Raw genomic sequence first — 14,153 nt, forward strand, 5'->3', positions numbered from 1 at the left:
TTAAAGCTTTTAAAAAACATCTGTTGCTTACATTTTTGTCCTAGGTGAAGAACATACAGTAACATACCAAACACGTCTTTGTGGTGATCATTCATCAAATTTAAAAATCAACATTCAGTCATGTGTATGCAGCTCTAACAGAAGATATTGTCCTTAAAACTACTTTAATTTATAATATATAGAACATATAGAAGTGTGAGTGCTGTAAAAACATCAGTGATGATAAATAATAATAATAAAAAAGTCAGGTTTGTTATCTTGGAGCCATGTTGCAGATCAGTGCAGTAACAGGCTGAAACATTAAATAATTTCAGTTCTTGCTCTTATCTCAAGCTGCAGAAGTGTGTTTAACCACGCCTTACATGGGATGCAACACACTCCAAGCCTGCTGGCCAACATCGATACATCAGATATAAAGTTAGACGTAGCTTGTTTGTGCCTCCTCTCTGCTGTAACAGCCTGTTTAGTTCTGGGACAAGAAATAACAAGGTAGGCAAATGTTTTTTGGGGGCATTTTTGACATAGAAAAGCTTTATATGATTTTATTGATACGTTACTCATAGTTACTTGTGGTTGGCTAATTATCATTAGAAAGACATAAAAGCCATGCATTTATCTTCCTTCCAAACTGTATGCAATGTCTCAATTCAATCTACTCAACTTACTTTATAAGTTATTCATTATCACATTTTCTTTCGTTTTACAGTGAATAAGCATGTCAAGAGGAGAATTCATCATTCTTTTTCTGTCTTTGCTTTTTGAGTCTTCATTGACTCAAGTCAAAAAATGCGAAAAGGGGCAAGTATGCCCCAGAGGTGTTTTTGATGAGAAAGCGACAGAAATCCCACGTGTCCTGAGACCAGGTGTGACAGAGGTCTACTTTCTAGAAAGTCAGATTCAAACAATCCCCAAAAAAGCCTTTCTTGAAAATCCCCAACTTACAAAGGTGGAATTCATGAACACTATCACAACATCTATTGAGCCAGGAGCTTTTGAAGGTTTGGTAAACCTCCAGTCGGTTGAGATCTCCGGCACCCCGTTAACGTCAATTCCAGTGGGAGTCTTTAAAGACCTCAGCAACCTGGATCAGCTTATACTAAAGTCTAACAAGCTCCGCAGTCTGGAGACAGGCTTGTTTGACGGCCTTAAAAGGCTAACAGAGATCCAGTTACACGGAAATGAGATCGAATCGATTGAAGACGGGACCTTTGACGATCTTGGGAACCTTTTAATACTTCATCTCGCTAAAAACAATCTCTCTGCTGTATCCACTGACTGGTTCTCGAACCTAAACAAACTGGTGACCCTACGACTTTACGAGAACCAGCTGACCACCATTCCTGAAGACATATTTCAGAATTTGCCAAACTTGAAGGAAATTGGCTTGGCAGGAAACAAAATAACAGAATTATCACCTAATCTATTTCCACATAAAGACAAACTAATGAGGCTGTTTCTGAATGGTAATCTTCTGACTGGTTTACCTCAAGGATTTTTCGTTGACTTCCCTCAGCTTAAAACATTGACCCTACATAAGAATCAACTGACCAGTCTACCACCAGTGCTTTTTGGAGCACTGCTTAAATTGGGTGACTTAAGCCTCAGTCAGAACAATCTCAGCACTCTTCCTAATGGAATATTCAGCCCTCTGAAGAAACTCAAGAAGGTAGATCTGTCTAAAAACCACTTTGTCACCTTGAACGCTGAGTACTTTGAAGGCCTTGAGATGCTCACAGAGCTGAATCTACAGTCCAACAAGATAAATTCACTGGATGCAGATGTGTTTGAAAAGCTACAATCGCTGACCACATTCAAGCTCGCTCACAACAACCTCCAGACGCTTCCTGAGGATATTTTTCAGCCTTTAGCAAAACTCAAAAAACTGTACCTGGATAATAACCCCTGGAACTGTGACTGTAATCTGATAAATCTTCACCTCTGGATGAAGGTGAACTCTGCCAAGATTGTGTCTGAAGTGGTCTGTGAGTATCCAGAAGATCTAAAAGGACAGGAAATCAAATTATTAACAGAGGATCAATTTATTTGCCCCACCCTTCCTTCCACGACCACTCTCCTAACCACCACCACAACAACATCCACGACACTCCCAACTACAGTACCAACAACCACCATCCTTACCACTACAACACCGACCACCACTTTGCCAACCACCACACCCACCACGACTCTTCCAACCACATTGCAAACCACCACCATACTTACTACCACAACACCAACAACCACTTTACCAACGACTGCACCAACCACCACTATTACAACAACTGCACCAACCACCACTATCACAACACTTGCACCAACAACAACTGCACCAACCACCACTATCACAACACTTGCACCAACAACGACTGCACCAACCACCATTACAACACTTGCACCAACAACGACTGCACCAACCACCATTACAACAACTGCACCAACAACGACTGCACCAACCACCACTATAACAACACTTGCACCAACAACGACTGCACCAACCACCACTATCACAACACTTGCACCAACAACGACTGCACCAACCACCACTATAACAACAACTCCACCCACAACCACCAAAACAACTGCGCCCACAACCACAATAAGAATAACAACACCCACGATGACCACCACCGCCACCACCAGCACAACAAGTATCCCCACAACTACTCCTACAACAACAACAGCCATAATCACCACCCTCAGCACTACCCAACCAACCACCATCCAAACAACGACACCTCCTCTGTCCTACTGTCCCATCGAGCAGCCATCACTTTCATTTCAGTTTCAGCACACGCACAAACTTCTGCAGTGCAAATCTGAGATGATGTTCTACACCGCACTGCTGGTGGTGGAGATCACCTGCACACTGGCGCTGGCTAAGTTCACCCTATCTCTTTACCGCCTGCTGCAACGCAGGAAAATGATGAACCACGGGGTCGAACTCACCCACTTCTCCTACAGGAAAGAGGTTCTCCTCAGACCTCTACGAGAGGCAGAGACTCACAGCCTTTAAACAACAGCGCTTTACAGAGCATCCTCTTGTCTGTTGCCAGTGTAATTGAGCAGATCAGCTGAGCATCAGCATATGACCTATCAAAGCATCCTTGAGTAAGATATCGAACCCCTATTTGCTCATCTAATGGCTAATGTAACATTTACAGAATGTTTTTTTTATTAAAACAATGTATCAGATAAGAATGCGAAAAACAATGTGACATTGTGGGGAACCTGCAGAAAATGATAAATTGAATCTACAGCACCCTTCAGCTTTATGGAACTCATAGTGAGCATCAGCTCATTGTTTAGCTGTCCGACAGGAATCAATATACATGTGGATGATCTAAAATGAAATACTTTAACAGAGCTATGCCGGTAATAAGTGTGATGCCCACAGTGATGTCACCCCAGGTTTGTACTGTTTTGAAGCATTGAGTTTGGCATTACGTGCGTCGCCATCTTGTTTTTCATTGAAGCCAGAGGTGACCACATTTGGACGAGGGGGTTGACCTGAGGAGGAAATCCTGATAGGATCTGACTGAGAACCTGAGGACGCGCCTTGGTAACGACTTGTCAATCACAAGGTAGCCATGCCTTATGCATAAATTTGTTGTCAATTTTACTCTAAATGGGACCATAATTTATAATATAAACATCATGCTGTGTTGAAGAAGATTTGAAACTAGTGATTAAGACCATAAACTCATTACGAAACTGGTAATGAATGAAGTGAGGAATAGGGTCATAAGCTTACAGACAATCAGACTTCTTTTTGAAACCAGTGGAGTGGACCCCTGCTGGCTATTAGAAAGAATGCAAGTTTAAGGCACTTCCACTTCACTTTTCAAACATCAGACTGTCCATACTTTATGCAATCAATGGCAGGAACTCTAATCGGCATTAAATATTTTTTTTTGGCTGTGAAAACAACACTGTCTGTATTTTCACCTTATAAAGTTGATGAACTTGTTAGAAACACATCCAACAGATATAGAGCAACTTTGGAGTTGTGCTTTCTGGCCACCTCATGAATATCAGCTGGATAGTTACTCTCCTTTTAACTTTTATTGGTCTCTTCCAATTCCTGAGTGAAATATCTGGCTTTTTAGCTGTTAAATGCTACACTATGTTCACCAGGTCGTCTGTGACATTGTTTATCTGCTACTTGGACCTGGAAGACACTTTATTGCATCATAGAGCTGAGGTGAACTGCTGAGTCAGGTGATAATTCTCTGTTGGTTTGTCATGATGTGTTCCATTGTGAAGATAAATATACTAACTATAGCATCTTTAATAAAAAATATGAAGTATTTTCACCTCAGTGATGATGTGTTTTAGCAGGTTGTACTTACACACACTGTATAAATGTCTCACCTGGAACATTTTTTTGGTTTGTTTGTTTTTTTTGCTGTGAAGGATTTACGAAACAAAGTAATGTGTTCTCAATGTACAATGATTAAAACATGTTTTCCTGGACATTTCTTTGCCTTGTAATAACTTTCCCAACCTGCCACAGGAGAGTCTAGATGCCCTTACTGTCGCATCTGAAGTACTCCTGCAGCAGAACTCCTGGAGGTGTGACAAAGATATTCTGCCACTTAGAGACTGGCTGATACAGCACCCATCCAAAGGAAACCAAACTCTTGTGGTCTGTGAAACTCCTTTCAGTCTGAATGGCGAGCCAGTTGCTCTTCTGAATGTGACCTCAGATGCACAAAAACAGTGTTTAGTGACACCTTATATTACGGTACACATATTCAACATTAACTTGTTAAATAAATTGCTTATTAACATGCATATTAATGTAATATTGGCTGTTTAAAGCACTTATTAATGTCTAATTCTGAAAGAACTACTATGCCAATAACTAATTTGCTAATAGTTTCACACCCACCCACACAGTCACATTAGAACTGGAAACATATTCTGAGACAGACTAAATTTAATGACCAGACCATATTTATTAAGTGTCATTAGGACAGAATGATTAGTCTTGTAGGACTTCCACCTTATAGATAGATTGTGAGATTTACCTGGAACAACCAAAAGGTTATGAGGTGAAATCTGACACAGATGACAGGTTGGTGTATAAACTTGAAAAATCACTATATGGGTTAAAGCAGTCTGGCAGAAACTGGAACAGAATATTACACGAGTATCTGAGTGAAAAACAGTTTGTGCAAAACCCAGCTGATCATTGTGTTTACAGAACAGAAACAGAAAATAAGAAAGTGATCATAATAATATGGGTTGATGACTTAATGATTGCTGCCAGTGATGAAAAAGCACTGAAGGTTGTGAAGGAAATGCTCACAGCAAGATTCAAGATGAAGGACTTGGGAAACCTGAAAAACTTTCATAGAATAGACTTTGATCAGAGTGAAGACTGTGTAAAGATGTCACAAAAGAGATATGTGGAGAAAATACTTGAAAGGTTTAACATGCAAGACTGTAAACCTAGAGCCACACCTTGTGAACAACAATTTAGCTACAGTGATGATGCAGAAATAGTGAATGATGTCAGAAAATATAGAGAGCTGTAGGAAGCCTAATCTACTGAGCTAATCTCCCTAGATACCTAGATACTGTTTATATCTCTTTATTCTATTCATACCTTTTTATATTTTTTTATTTTTAATTTGTATTTTAACTAGCTGACTGTTCTGTGTTGTGTTGTGTACAGCTGCTCCACGTGCCTTGCCTTGAATTGCCCCCCGGGAACAAATAAGGTTTTTTGAATTGAATTGAATTGAATACCTGACTACATGCCCAAGACCAGATCTAAGTTTTGTAGTAAGTAAACTGTCACAGTACTTTACTGAACCAACAGAAGAGAAATGGACTACTGTAAAACATGTACTGAAATATCTGAAAGGCACGATGGATAAAGAACTGTGTTACAGGAAATGTGGCACTGAGAAACCAGGGCTACAAGTGTACAGTGATGCAGATTGGGGGGCTGATGTAACTGACAGACGTAGTACAACTGGTTATTGTGTAAATCTAAATGAAAATGAACCTGTCATTTCATGGAAAACCAAAAGGCTACCTACTGTTGCCCTATCCACTTGTGAGGCAGAGTATATGGCAGGGGTCACCAACTATATTTGTCGGAGGGCCAGAATTTTTCCGGACAGACACCTTCGGGGCTGGACATTCAAATTAAATGATATAAGAATCACATTTTGGCCTAAAACATTATTGTTTCATGTTTATTGTTTAGATATTTTAATTTTATTACAAAACTGAAGGCATTTTTAGCCTTTACCAGTCAGGCTCCTATCACCGGGAGATAGGAGCCTGACTGAAACAATAATGTTTTAGGCCAAAATGTGATTTTTATATCATTTAATTTGAATGTCCGGCCCCCAAGGTGTCTGTCCAGAAAAATTCTGGCTCTCCAAACAAATATAGTTGGTGACCCCTGACATAGAGACTCCTTTCCTGCCATTGTCACAGATATGAGAGCGGTCTCTTTTGTTTGTGCTTTAGTTTCATTTTTCTTATCATGTTGTTTAAACCAGTTTCATATGATTTTGTAGATCTCCCTGTTGTGGACCCTCTCCCGTCCATCAGAAGTGACTCTCCCACAGATCGCTGCTGGTAGGTTCACCTATACTTTGCACTGTGATATTATCATGATGTGTGTAGTTGCTAAATGGGTGTTTTCATTATATAGGTATTGGCTCATAGTGTTTGAATAAGAGCCAGAGTCCCGTCCACTCTCCTCCCCTGGCTCACAGGCGCGGCCGGATCAGGACTGCGGGTCTGTGTTGGTGTTCAGCAGCCTTACTGGGTGTTGTGTGGGGATTATTTCAGTTACTTTGTCCCCTATTGTAATCTGTTTGTATCCTCTGTGGGTGATAGTCTTGTCGAATTACTATTGTTTGGGACAGTAACTTTTCATTTTGTTTTTGTTTAATTTCCAACTGCCTGGCTGCTTCTCTCACATCAGTAATACTGTTTTGTGTAGTTCTGTTGATTTTTCACAATTTACCAATACCTGGCTGCTTAGCCCCCTCCATTAATATTGATTTGTGTAGTTTATTCTGTTTACTTTATCTTATTTCTTTTGTTATCTTGTTGCTAAATTAAACTTCAAACGGTCGGTCATTCACCACGGGCAGGAGGCCCATTTTTCCGTCATTGCTGATGACCAGTGTTTAGTGTTTCAGCATTTAGTCACTGCAATATAGTGTTTTGTTTATTTGCATGAGTGGAGCCTCACTAACTTCATCTTGTCCCCTTTTCTGTTTTTAGAAACGGAGAGCCTAAGCTGCTGGGGGTTGGTGTCTTCCAGTGGTGGTTTCTCCTTCCTGTGTCCTGTGCTTAGTTGTCCACCCCTGGTGTAATCCTTCACGTGTGTGTGTGGTTGTGTGTGCACGTGTGATTGGGGTGACTCTTCTTCAGGATACCTCATTCCTGGTGGCCTGCCTCTCCACTGGTAGGCCTCAGCTTCAGACATTTTGTTTGCCTTCCTTAATAACTGTCTACATTGTGTGTTTACTGGCCGTTTTTTATTAGTATTTTGATATTGTTAAAATAAAGACTTATTGTTGGATGGAACCACGTCTCTTACTTCTTAGTATCATGAACCTGTATGCCTTTGAGTTATCAGTCTTGGTCTGAGGTATATATTATTCCTTGGGTGAAATTCCCAGGGTGGCATTGTCAGCTCCTCCTTAATTATACCAGCTCGCTGGGTGTCCTCCTAACCGCTCGCCACATCAGCAATCACAGACACCAGGCTAAACAAACAAGATGCAAACATTATGTATGTTTAGACAAAACAAAAACAATGATCTAGTAAGGAAGTAAAAGCAAAGCATAATCAACAAACCAGAGATAGAGGCATAGGAAATGGATGAAAGTGTTGGATAATAAAAGTTTGAGTTTGAAAGATGCCGGAAGAGCTGCATATTTTAAAAATGGCAAATGTTTACATACCATCAAGGATGTTAACATATAGATTATGTGCATGAATGCTAAATATTAAAGCTTTTAAAAAACATGTTGTTTACATTTTTGTCCTCCATCAAATTTAAATCATCATTCATTCAGTCATGTGTATGCGGCGATAACAGAAGACATTGTTCTACTACTTTAATTTATTCAGGTTATACATGATCACATTTTCTTTCTTTTTACAGTGAGTAAGCATGTCAAGAGGAGAATTCATCATTCTTTTTCTTTTTGTGTTTGTATAAAAATGAGATTGACAAAGTTCTCTTCCTATTAGGATTCCAGTTAGAGCAGCCCGCAGTATGTTATTCCTCTGTCATGCCCCAATTTCGGTCGAGCACTGGGTACTCATGTTAGGAATGCAGTGCAAATCACGCTCTGACAACACATAGTTATGTGTTCTCAATGTACGATGATTGAAACATGTTTTCCTGGACATTTCTTTGCCTTGTAATAACTTTCCCAACCTGCCACAGGAGAGTCTAGATGCTCTCACTGTCACAACGGAAATACTCCTGCAGCAGAACAGATGTGACAGGGGTGGGTCAGTTTAGGAATCGGTTCCTGTATGTACTTTGGGAGTGTATCAGTTTAGGAATTGGTTCCTGTATGTACTTCTATTTTAACTGACAAAAACAAGTCTCTGTGACCCATGGACAACACCTATGTGTGGGTGTTATTATATGTCGGCATTAAGACATCCTGTTATTGCATACAGAACAGCTTGTTCTGCTGGACAATGCCTTAATTGCGCAAGCAATTTTCTCTGGGTGCGGGCTTGTATATTGATAGAGCAAGATAGTAAGAAATGTTTCCGTAGTTAGCTTGTATAAAAATATAGTTTCAGTTTCATTTTTCTTATCATGCTGTTTTTGCCAGTTACATAAGACTTTGTAGATCGCCCTGTTGTAGACCCTCTCCCGTCCATCAGAAGTGACTCTCACAGATCGCTGCTGGTAGGTTCACCTATACTTTGTGCTGTGATATTATCATTATGTGTGTAGTTGCTAAACGGGTGTTTACGTTTTAGAAATTGGCTCATAGTGGTGGAATAAGTATCATAGAGTCTCGTCCACTCTCCTCTCCGGGCTCACAGGCGCAGCCAGACCGGGACTGCGGGTCTGTGTTGGTGTTCAGCAGCCTTACTGGGGAGTTGTGTGTGTAGTCCCTAATTAAGCTTGGGGCATTTTGAGCGGAGTGTGTGTTGTGTGGGGCTTATTTCAGTTACTTTGTCCCCTTTCGTAATCTGTATGTATCCTCTGTGGGTGATAGTCTTGTGTAGTTTATTTAATTTATTTTGTTCCTGAATTACTATTGTTTGGGACAGTAACTTTTCATTTTGTTTTTGTTTAATTTCCAACTGCCTGGCTGCTTCTCTCACATCATTTATACTGTTTTGTATAGTTTTGTTGATTTTTCACAATTTACCAATACCTGGCTGCTTAGCCCCCTCCATTAATATTGTTTTGTGTAGTTTATTCTGTTTACTTTATCTTATTTCTTTTGTTATCTTGTCGTTAAATTAAACTTCAAGTGGTCGGTCATTCACCATGGACAGGAGGCCCATTTTTCTGTCATTGCTGAGAACTAGTGTTTAGTGTTTCAGCATTTAGTCACTGCAAAATAATGTTTTGTTTATTTGCATGAGTGGAGCCCCACTAACTCCACTTTTCTGTTTTTAGAAGCTTCACGTGTGTGTGGATGTGTGTGGTCATGTGATTGGGGTGACTCTTCTTCAGGATACGTCATTCCTGGTGGCCTGCCTCTCCACTGGTAAGCCTCATCTTCAGACATTTACTTTGCCTTCCCTAAGAACTGTCTACATTGTGTGTTTACTGGCCGTTTTTATAGTATAGTATTTTGATATTGTTAAAATAAAGACTTATTGTTGGATGGAACCACGTCTCTTACTTCTTAGTCTCATGAACCTGTATGCCTTTGAGTTATCAGTCTTGGTCTTAGGTATATATTATTCCTTGGGTGAAATTCCCAGGGTGGCGTTGTCAGCTCCTCCTTAATTATACCAGCTCGCTGGGTGTCCTCCTAACCGCTTGCCACACCAGCAATTACAGACACCAGGCTAAACAAACAAGTTGCAAACATTAGGTATGTTTAGACAAAACAAAAACAATGATCTAGTAAGGAAGTAAAAGCAAAACAAAATCAACAAACCAGAGATAGAAGCATAGGAAATGGATGAAAGTGTTGGATAATAAAAGTTTGAGTTTAAAAGTTGTAGGAAGAGCTGCTTATTTTAAAAATGGCATGATGTTTATGTACCATCAAGGATGTTAACATATAGATTATGTGTATGAATTCTAAATATTAAAGCTTTTAAAAAACATCTGTTGTTTACATTTTTGTCCTAGGTGAAGAACATACAGTAACATACCAAACACGTCTTTGTGGTGATCATCCATCAAATTTATAATCAACATTCAGTCATGTGTATGCAGCTTTAACAGAAGATCTTGTTCTTAAAACCACTTTAATTTATTTAAGTTATTCTTTGTCACATTTTCTTTCTTTTTACAGTGAATAAGCATGTCAAGAGGAGAATTCATCATTCTTTTTCTGTCTTTGCTTTTTGAGTCTTCATTGACTCAAGTCAAAAAATGCGAAAAGGGGCAAGTATGCCCCAGAGGTGTTTTTGATGAGAAAGCGACAGAAATCCCACGTGTCCTGAGACCAGGTGTGACAGAGGTCTACTTTCTAGAAAGTCAGATTCAAACAATCCCCAAAAAAGCCTTTGTTGAAAATCCCCAACTTACAAAGGTGGAATTCATGAACACTATCACAACATCTATTGAGCCAGGAGCTTTTGAAGGTTTGGTAAACCTCCAGTCGGTTGAGATCTCCGGCACCCCGTTAACGTCAATTCCAGTGGGAGTCTTTAAAGACCTCAGCAACCTGGATCAGCTTATACTAAAGTCTAACAAGCTCCGCAGTCTGGAGACAGGCTTGTTTGACGGCCTTAAAAGGCTAACAGAGATCCAGTTACACGGAAATGAGATCGAATCGATTGAAGACGGGACCTTTGACGATCTTGGGAACCTTTTAATACTTCATCTCGCTAAAAACAATCTCTCTGCTGTATCCACTGACTGGTTCTCGAACCTAAACAAACTGGTGACCCTACGACTTTACGAGAACCAGCTGACCACCATTCCTGAAGACATATTTCAGAATTTGCCAAACTTGAAGGAAATTGGCTTGGCAGGAAACAAAATAACAGAATTATCACCTAATCTATTTCCACATAAAGACAAACTAATGAGGCTGTTTCTGAATGGTAATCTTCTGACTGGTTTACCTCAAGGATTTTTCGTTGACTTCCCTCAGCTTAAAACATTGACCCTACATAAGAATCAACTGACCAGTCTACCACCAGTGCTTTTTGGAGCACTGCCTAAATTGGGTGACTTAAGCCTCAGTCAGAACAATCTCAGCACTCTTCCTAATGGAATATTCAGCCCTCTGAAGATACTCAAGAAGGTAGATCTGTCTAAAAACCACTTTGTCACCTTGCACGCTGAGTACTTTGAAGGCCTCGAGATGCTCACAGAGCTGAATCTACAGTACAACAAGATAAATTCACTGGATGCAGATGTGTTTGAAAAGCTACAATCGCTGACCACACTCAAGCTCACTCACAACAACCTCCAGACGCTTCCTGAGGATATTTTTCAGCCTTTAGCAAAACTCAAAAAACTGTACCTGGATCATAACCCCTGGAACTGTGACTGTAATCTGATAAACCTTCACCTCTGGATGAAGGTGAACTCTGCCAAGATTGTGTCTGAAGTGGTCTGTGAGTATCCAGAAGATCTAAAAGGACAGGAAATCAAATTATTAACAGAGGATCAATTTATTTGCCCCACCCTTCCCTACATGACCACTCTCTTAACCACCACCACAACAACATCCACGACACTCCCAACTACAGTACCAACAACCACCATCCTTACAACTACAACACCGACCACCACTTTGCCAACCACCACTACACCTCCCGTAACCACCACACCCACCACGACTCTTCCAACCACATTGCAAACCACCACCATACTTACTACCACAACACCAACAACCACTTTACCAACTACAAGAATACCAACAACCACTTCTTTACCAACAACCCCACCCACAACCACGACCACAATAACGACTGCACCAACCACCACTATTACAACGACTGCACCAGCCACCACTATCATAACACTTGCACCAACGACTGCACCAACCACCACTATCACAACACTTGCACCAACCACCACTATAACAACGGCTGCACCAACCACCACTATCACAACAACTGCACCAACAATGACTGCACCAACCACCACTATTACAACAACTGCACCAACAACCACTATAACAACGACTGCATCAACAACAACAGCACCAACCACGACAATAAGAACATCTGAGATGATGTTTTATATCACACTGCTGGTTGTGGTGATCCTCTGCACACTGGCACTGGCTAAGTTCACCCTATCTCTTTACCGCCTGCTGCAACGCAGGAAAATGATGAACCACGGGGTCGAACTCACCCACTTGTCCTACAGGAAAGAGGTTCTCCTCAGACCTCTACGAGAGGCAGAGACTCACAGCCTTTAAACAACAGCGCTTTACAGAGCATCCTCTTATCTGTTGCCAGGCAAATTGAGCAGATCAGCTGAGCATCAGCATATGACCTATCAAAGCATCCTTGATTAAGATATCGAACCCCTATTTGCTCATCTAATGGCTAATGTAACATTTACAGCATGTTATTTTATTAAAACAATGTATCAGATAAGAATGCGAAAAACAATGTGAAAATGTAAGGAACCTGCAGAAAATTATCAATTGAATCTACAGCACCCTTCAGCTTTATGGAACACATAGTGAGCACTTCATGAATGTAAGCGGGATATTTACTCTCCTTTTAACTGTTACTGGTCTCTTCCAATTCCTGAGTGAAATATCTGGCTTTTTAGCTGGTAAATGCTACACTATGTTCACCAGGTTGTCTGTGACATTGTTTATCTGCTACTTGGACCTGGAAGATACTTTAAAGCAACACTAGGTAGTTTTTCGACCTTAAAATAATGTTTCTAAACTCAGTTAAGTGGTAGAAAAACGGTTAATAGGATGAATGGTGACGTCTCTGCAGCCTGAGAGGGGTCGCGCCGGCAGCAATAGCACTGTGTAACTTCTCAGAGCGGGTCGGAACCTATCTGACATAAAGGCGTCTAGTGCGACCTGCTTTACATATCTATAATTTAATGCTGTCTGTTTCGATAGCTTGCACGTTTTCATGTAATGACTGTAAACGATGACTAACTTACTAAAACACTATGAATGTCTTGTCTTGAAAAGTTGCAGATTCCTTAGTTCATGCAGATAATCAACGTAATTGTTGAACAGTGTGATCGGGAGGTAACGTTAGCATGCTACCTACCGTTGTCGTACCGAGTTGGTTGTAGTTATTACACCAAACACAACGTCAACTTGCGATTGTATTTAGTAACTCCCAAAAACATAGTTATATTTTCAGACGTTACTTAACACATTCACGCCCAAGCATCATGTTTTGGAATTAACTTAGGTGGTGCAATCACTATAACCAACTCGGTATGAGAATAATTCTAGCATGCTAATGTTCTGTGTAGCCTATATGCTAACAAACTACCAACTGCTATCTCTGAATCTAGCTTGTTGTTGGCACTCGATTGAGAATTTTTCAGACGATTTCGTGATTCGCCGGCTCCGTCAACAAATTCATGCGTATTCATTTTCCCAAGGGATGGTCATACAGCGACAGTATTTACGACACTGGTAACAGATAATTGCGCTTCTCAACCAGCTGGGGGTAGTAATGAGTCCAAACTACCTAGTGTTGCTTTAATGCATCATAGAGCTGAGGTGAACTGCTGAGTCAGGTGATAATTCTCTGTTGGTTCATCATGATGTGTTCCATTGTTAATATAAATATACTAACTATAGCACCTTCAATAAAAATGTTCAGTATTTTCATCTTGGTGATTACATGTTTTAGCAGGTTGTACTCTGTATAAATGTCTCATGTTTTTTTTGTTTTTTGCTGTATTTTTTGCTTTGCTGTGAAGGATTTATGAAACATAGTAATGTGTTCTCAATGTGCAATGATTAAAACATGTTTTCCTGGACATTTCTTCGCCTTGTAA

The 14,153-nt window shown here is 40.3% G+C and overlaps 2 protein-coding genes across 3 annotated transcripts; both read left to right on the forward strand.

Moving 5' to 3' along the window:
* Positions 1-417: 417 nt before the first annotated feature.
* On the forward strand, positions 418-4,473 carry LOC311258554 (uncharacterized protein). Of its 2 annotated transcripts, XR_014622753.1 has the most exons (3): positions 418-489; positions 707-3,581; positions 4,135-4,473. XR_014622753.1 is itself a non-coding variant. In XM_084354891.1 (2 exons), exon 2 carries the CDS (start codon positions 716-718, stop codon positions 3,011-3,013), a length of 2,298 nt encoding a protein of 765 aa, XP_084211017.1. In that variant the 5' UTR covers positions 418-489; positions 707-715; the 3' UTR covers positions 3,014-4,473. The 2 variants fall into 2 exon arrangements, 1 of the variants encoding a protein (XP_084211017.1); XM_084354891.1 differs by having other exon boundaries at positions 707-4,473.
* Positions 4,474-9,689: 5,216 nt separating this feature from the next.
* Positions 9,690-13,580, forward strand: LOC311258548 (uncharacterized protein). Its single transcript, XM_084354879.1, has 2 exons — positions 9,690-9,732; positions 10,495-13,580. The coding sequence occupies exon 2, from the start codon at positions 10,504-10,506 to the stop codon at positions 12,580-12,582; it is 2,079 nt and encodes a 692-aa protein (XP_084211005.1). The 5' UTR covers positions 9,690-9,732; positions 10,495-10,503; the 3' UTR covers positions 12,583-13,580.
* Positions 13,581-14,153: the final 573 nt, after the last annotated feature.

This window comes from Pagrus pagrus, assembly GCF_965226575.1.
Source record: "Pagrus pagrus genome assembly, chromosome: 6".
NCBI classification, from domain to species: Eukaryota; Metazoa; Chordata; class Actinopteri; order Spariformes; family Sparidae; genus Pagrus; species Pagrus pagrus.

What these genes read in the sequence shown, in the direction of transcription:
- LOC311258554 (XM_084354891.1), top strand. Translation starts at nt 716, where the DNA reads ATGTCAAGAGGAGAATTCATCATTCTTTTTCTGTCTTTGCTTTTTGAG.
- LOC311258548 (XM_084354879.1), top strand. Translation starts at nt 10,504, where the DNA reads ATGTCAAGAGGAGAATTCATCATTCTTTTTCTGTCTTTGCTTTTTGAG.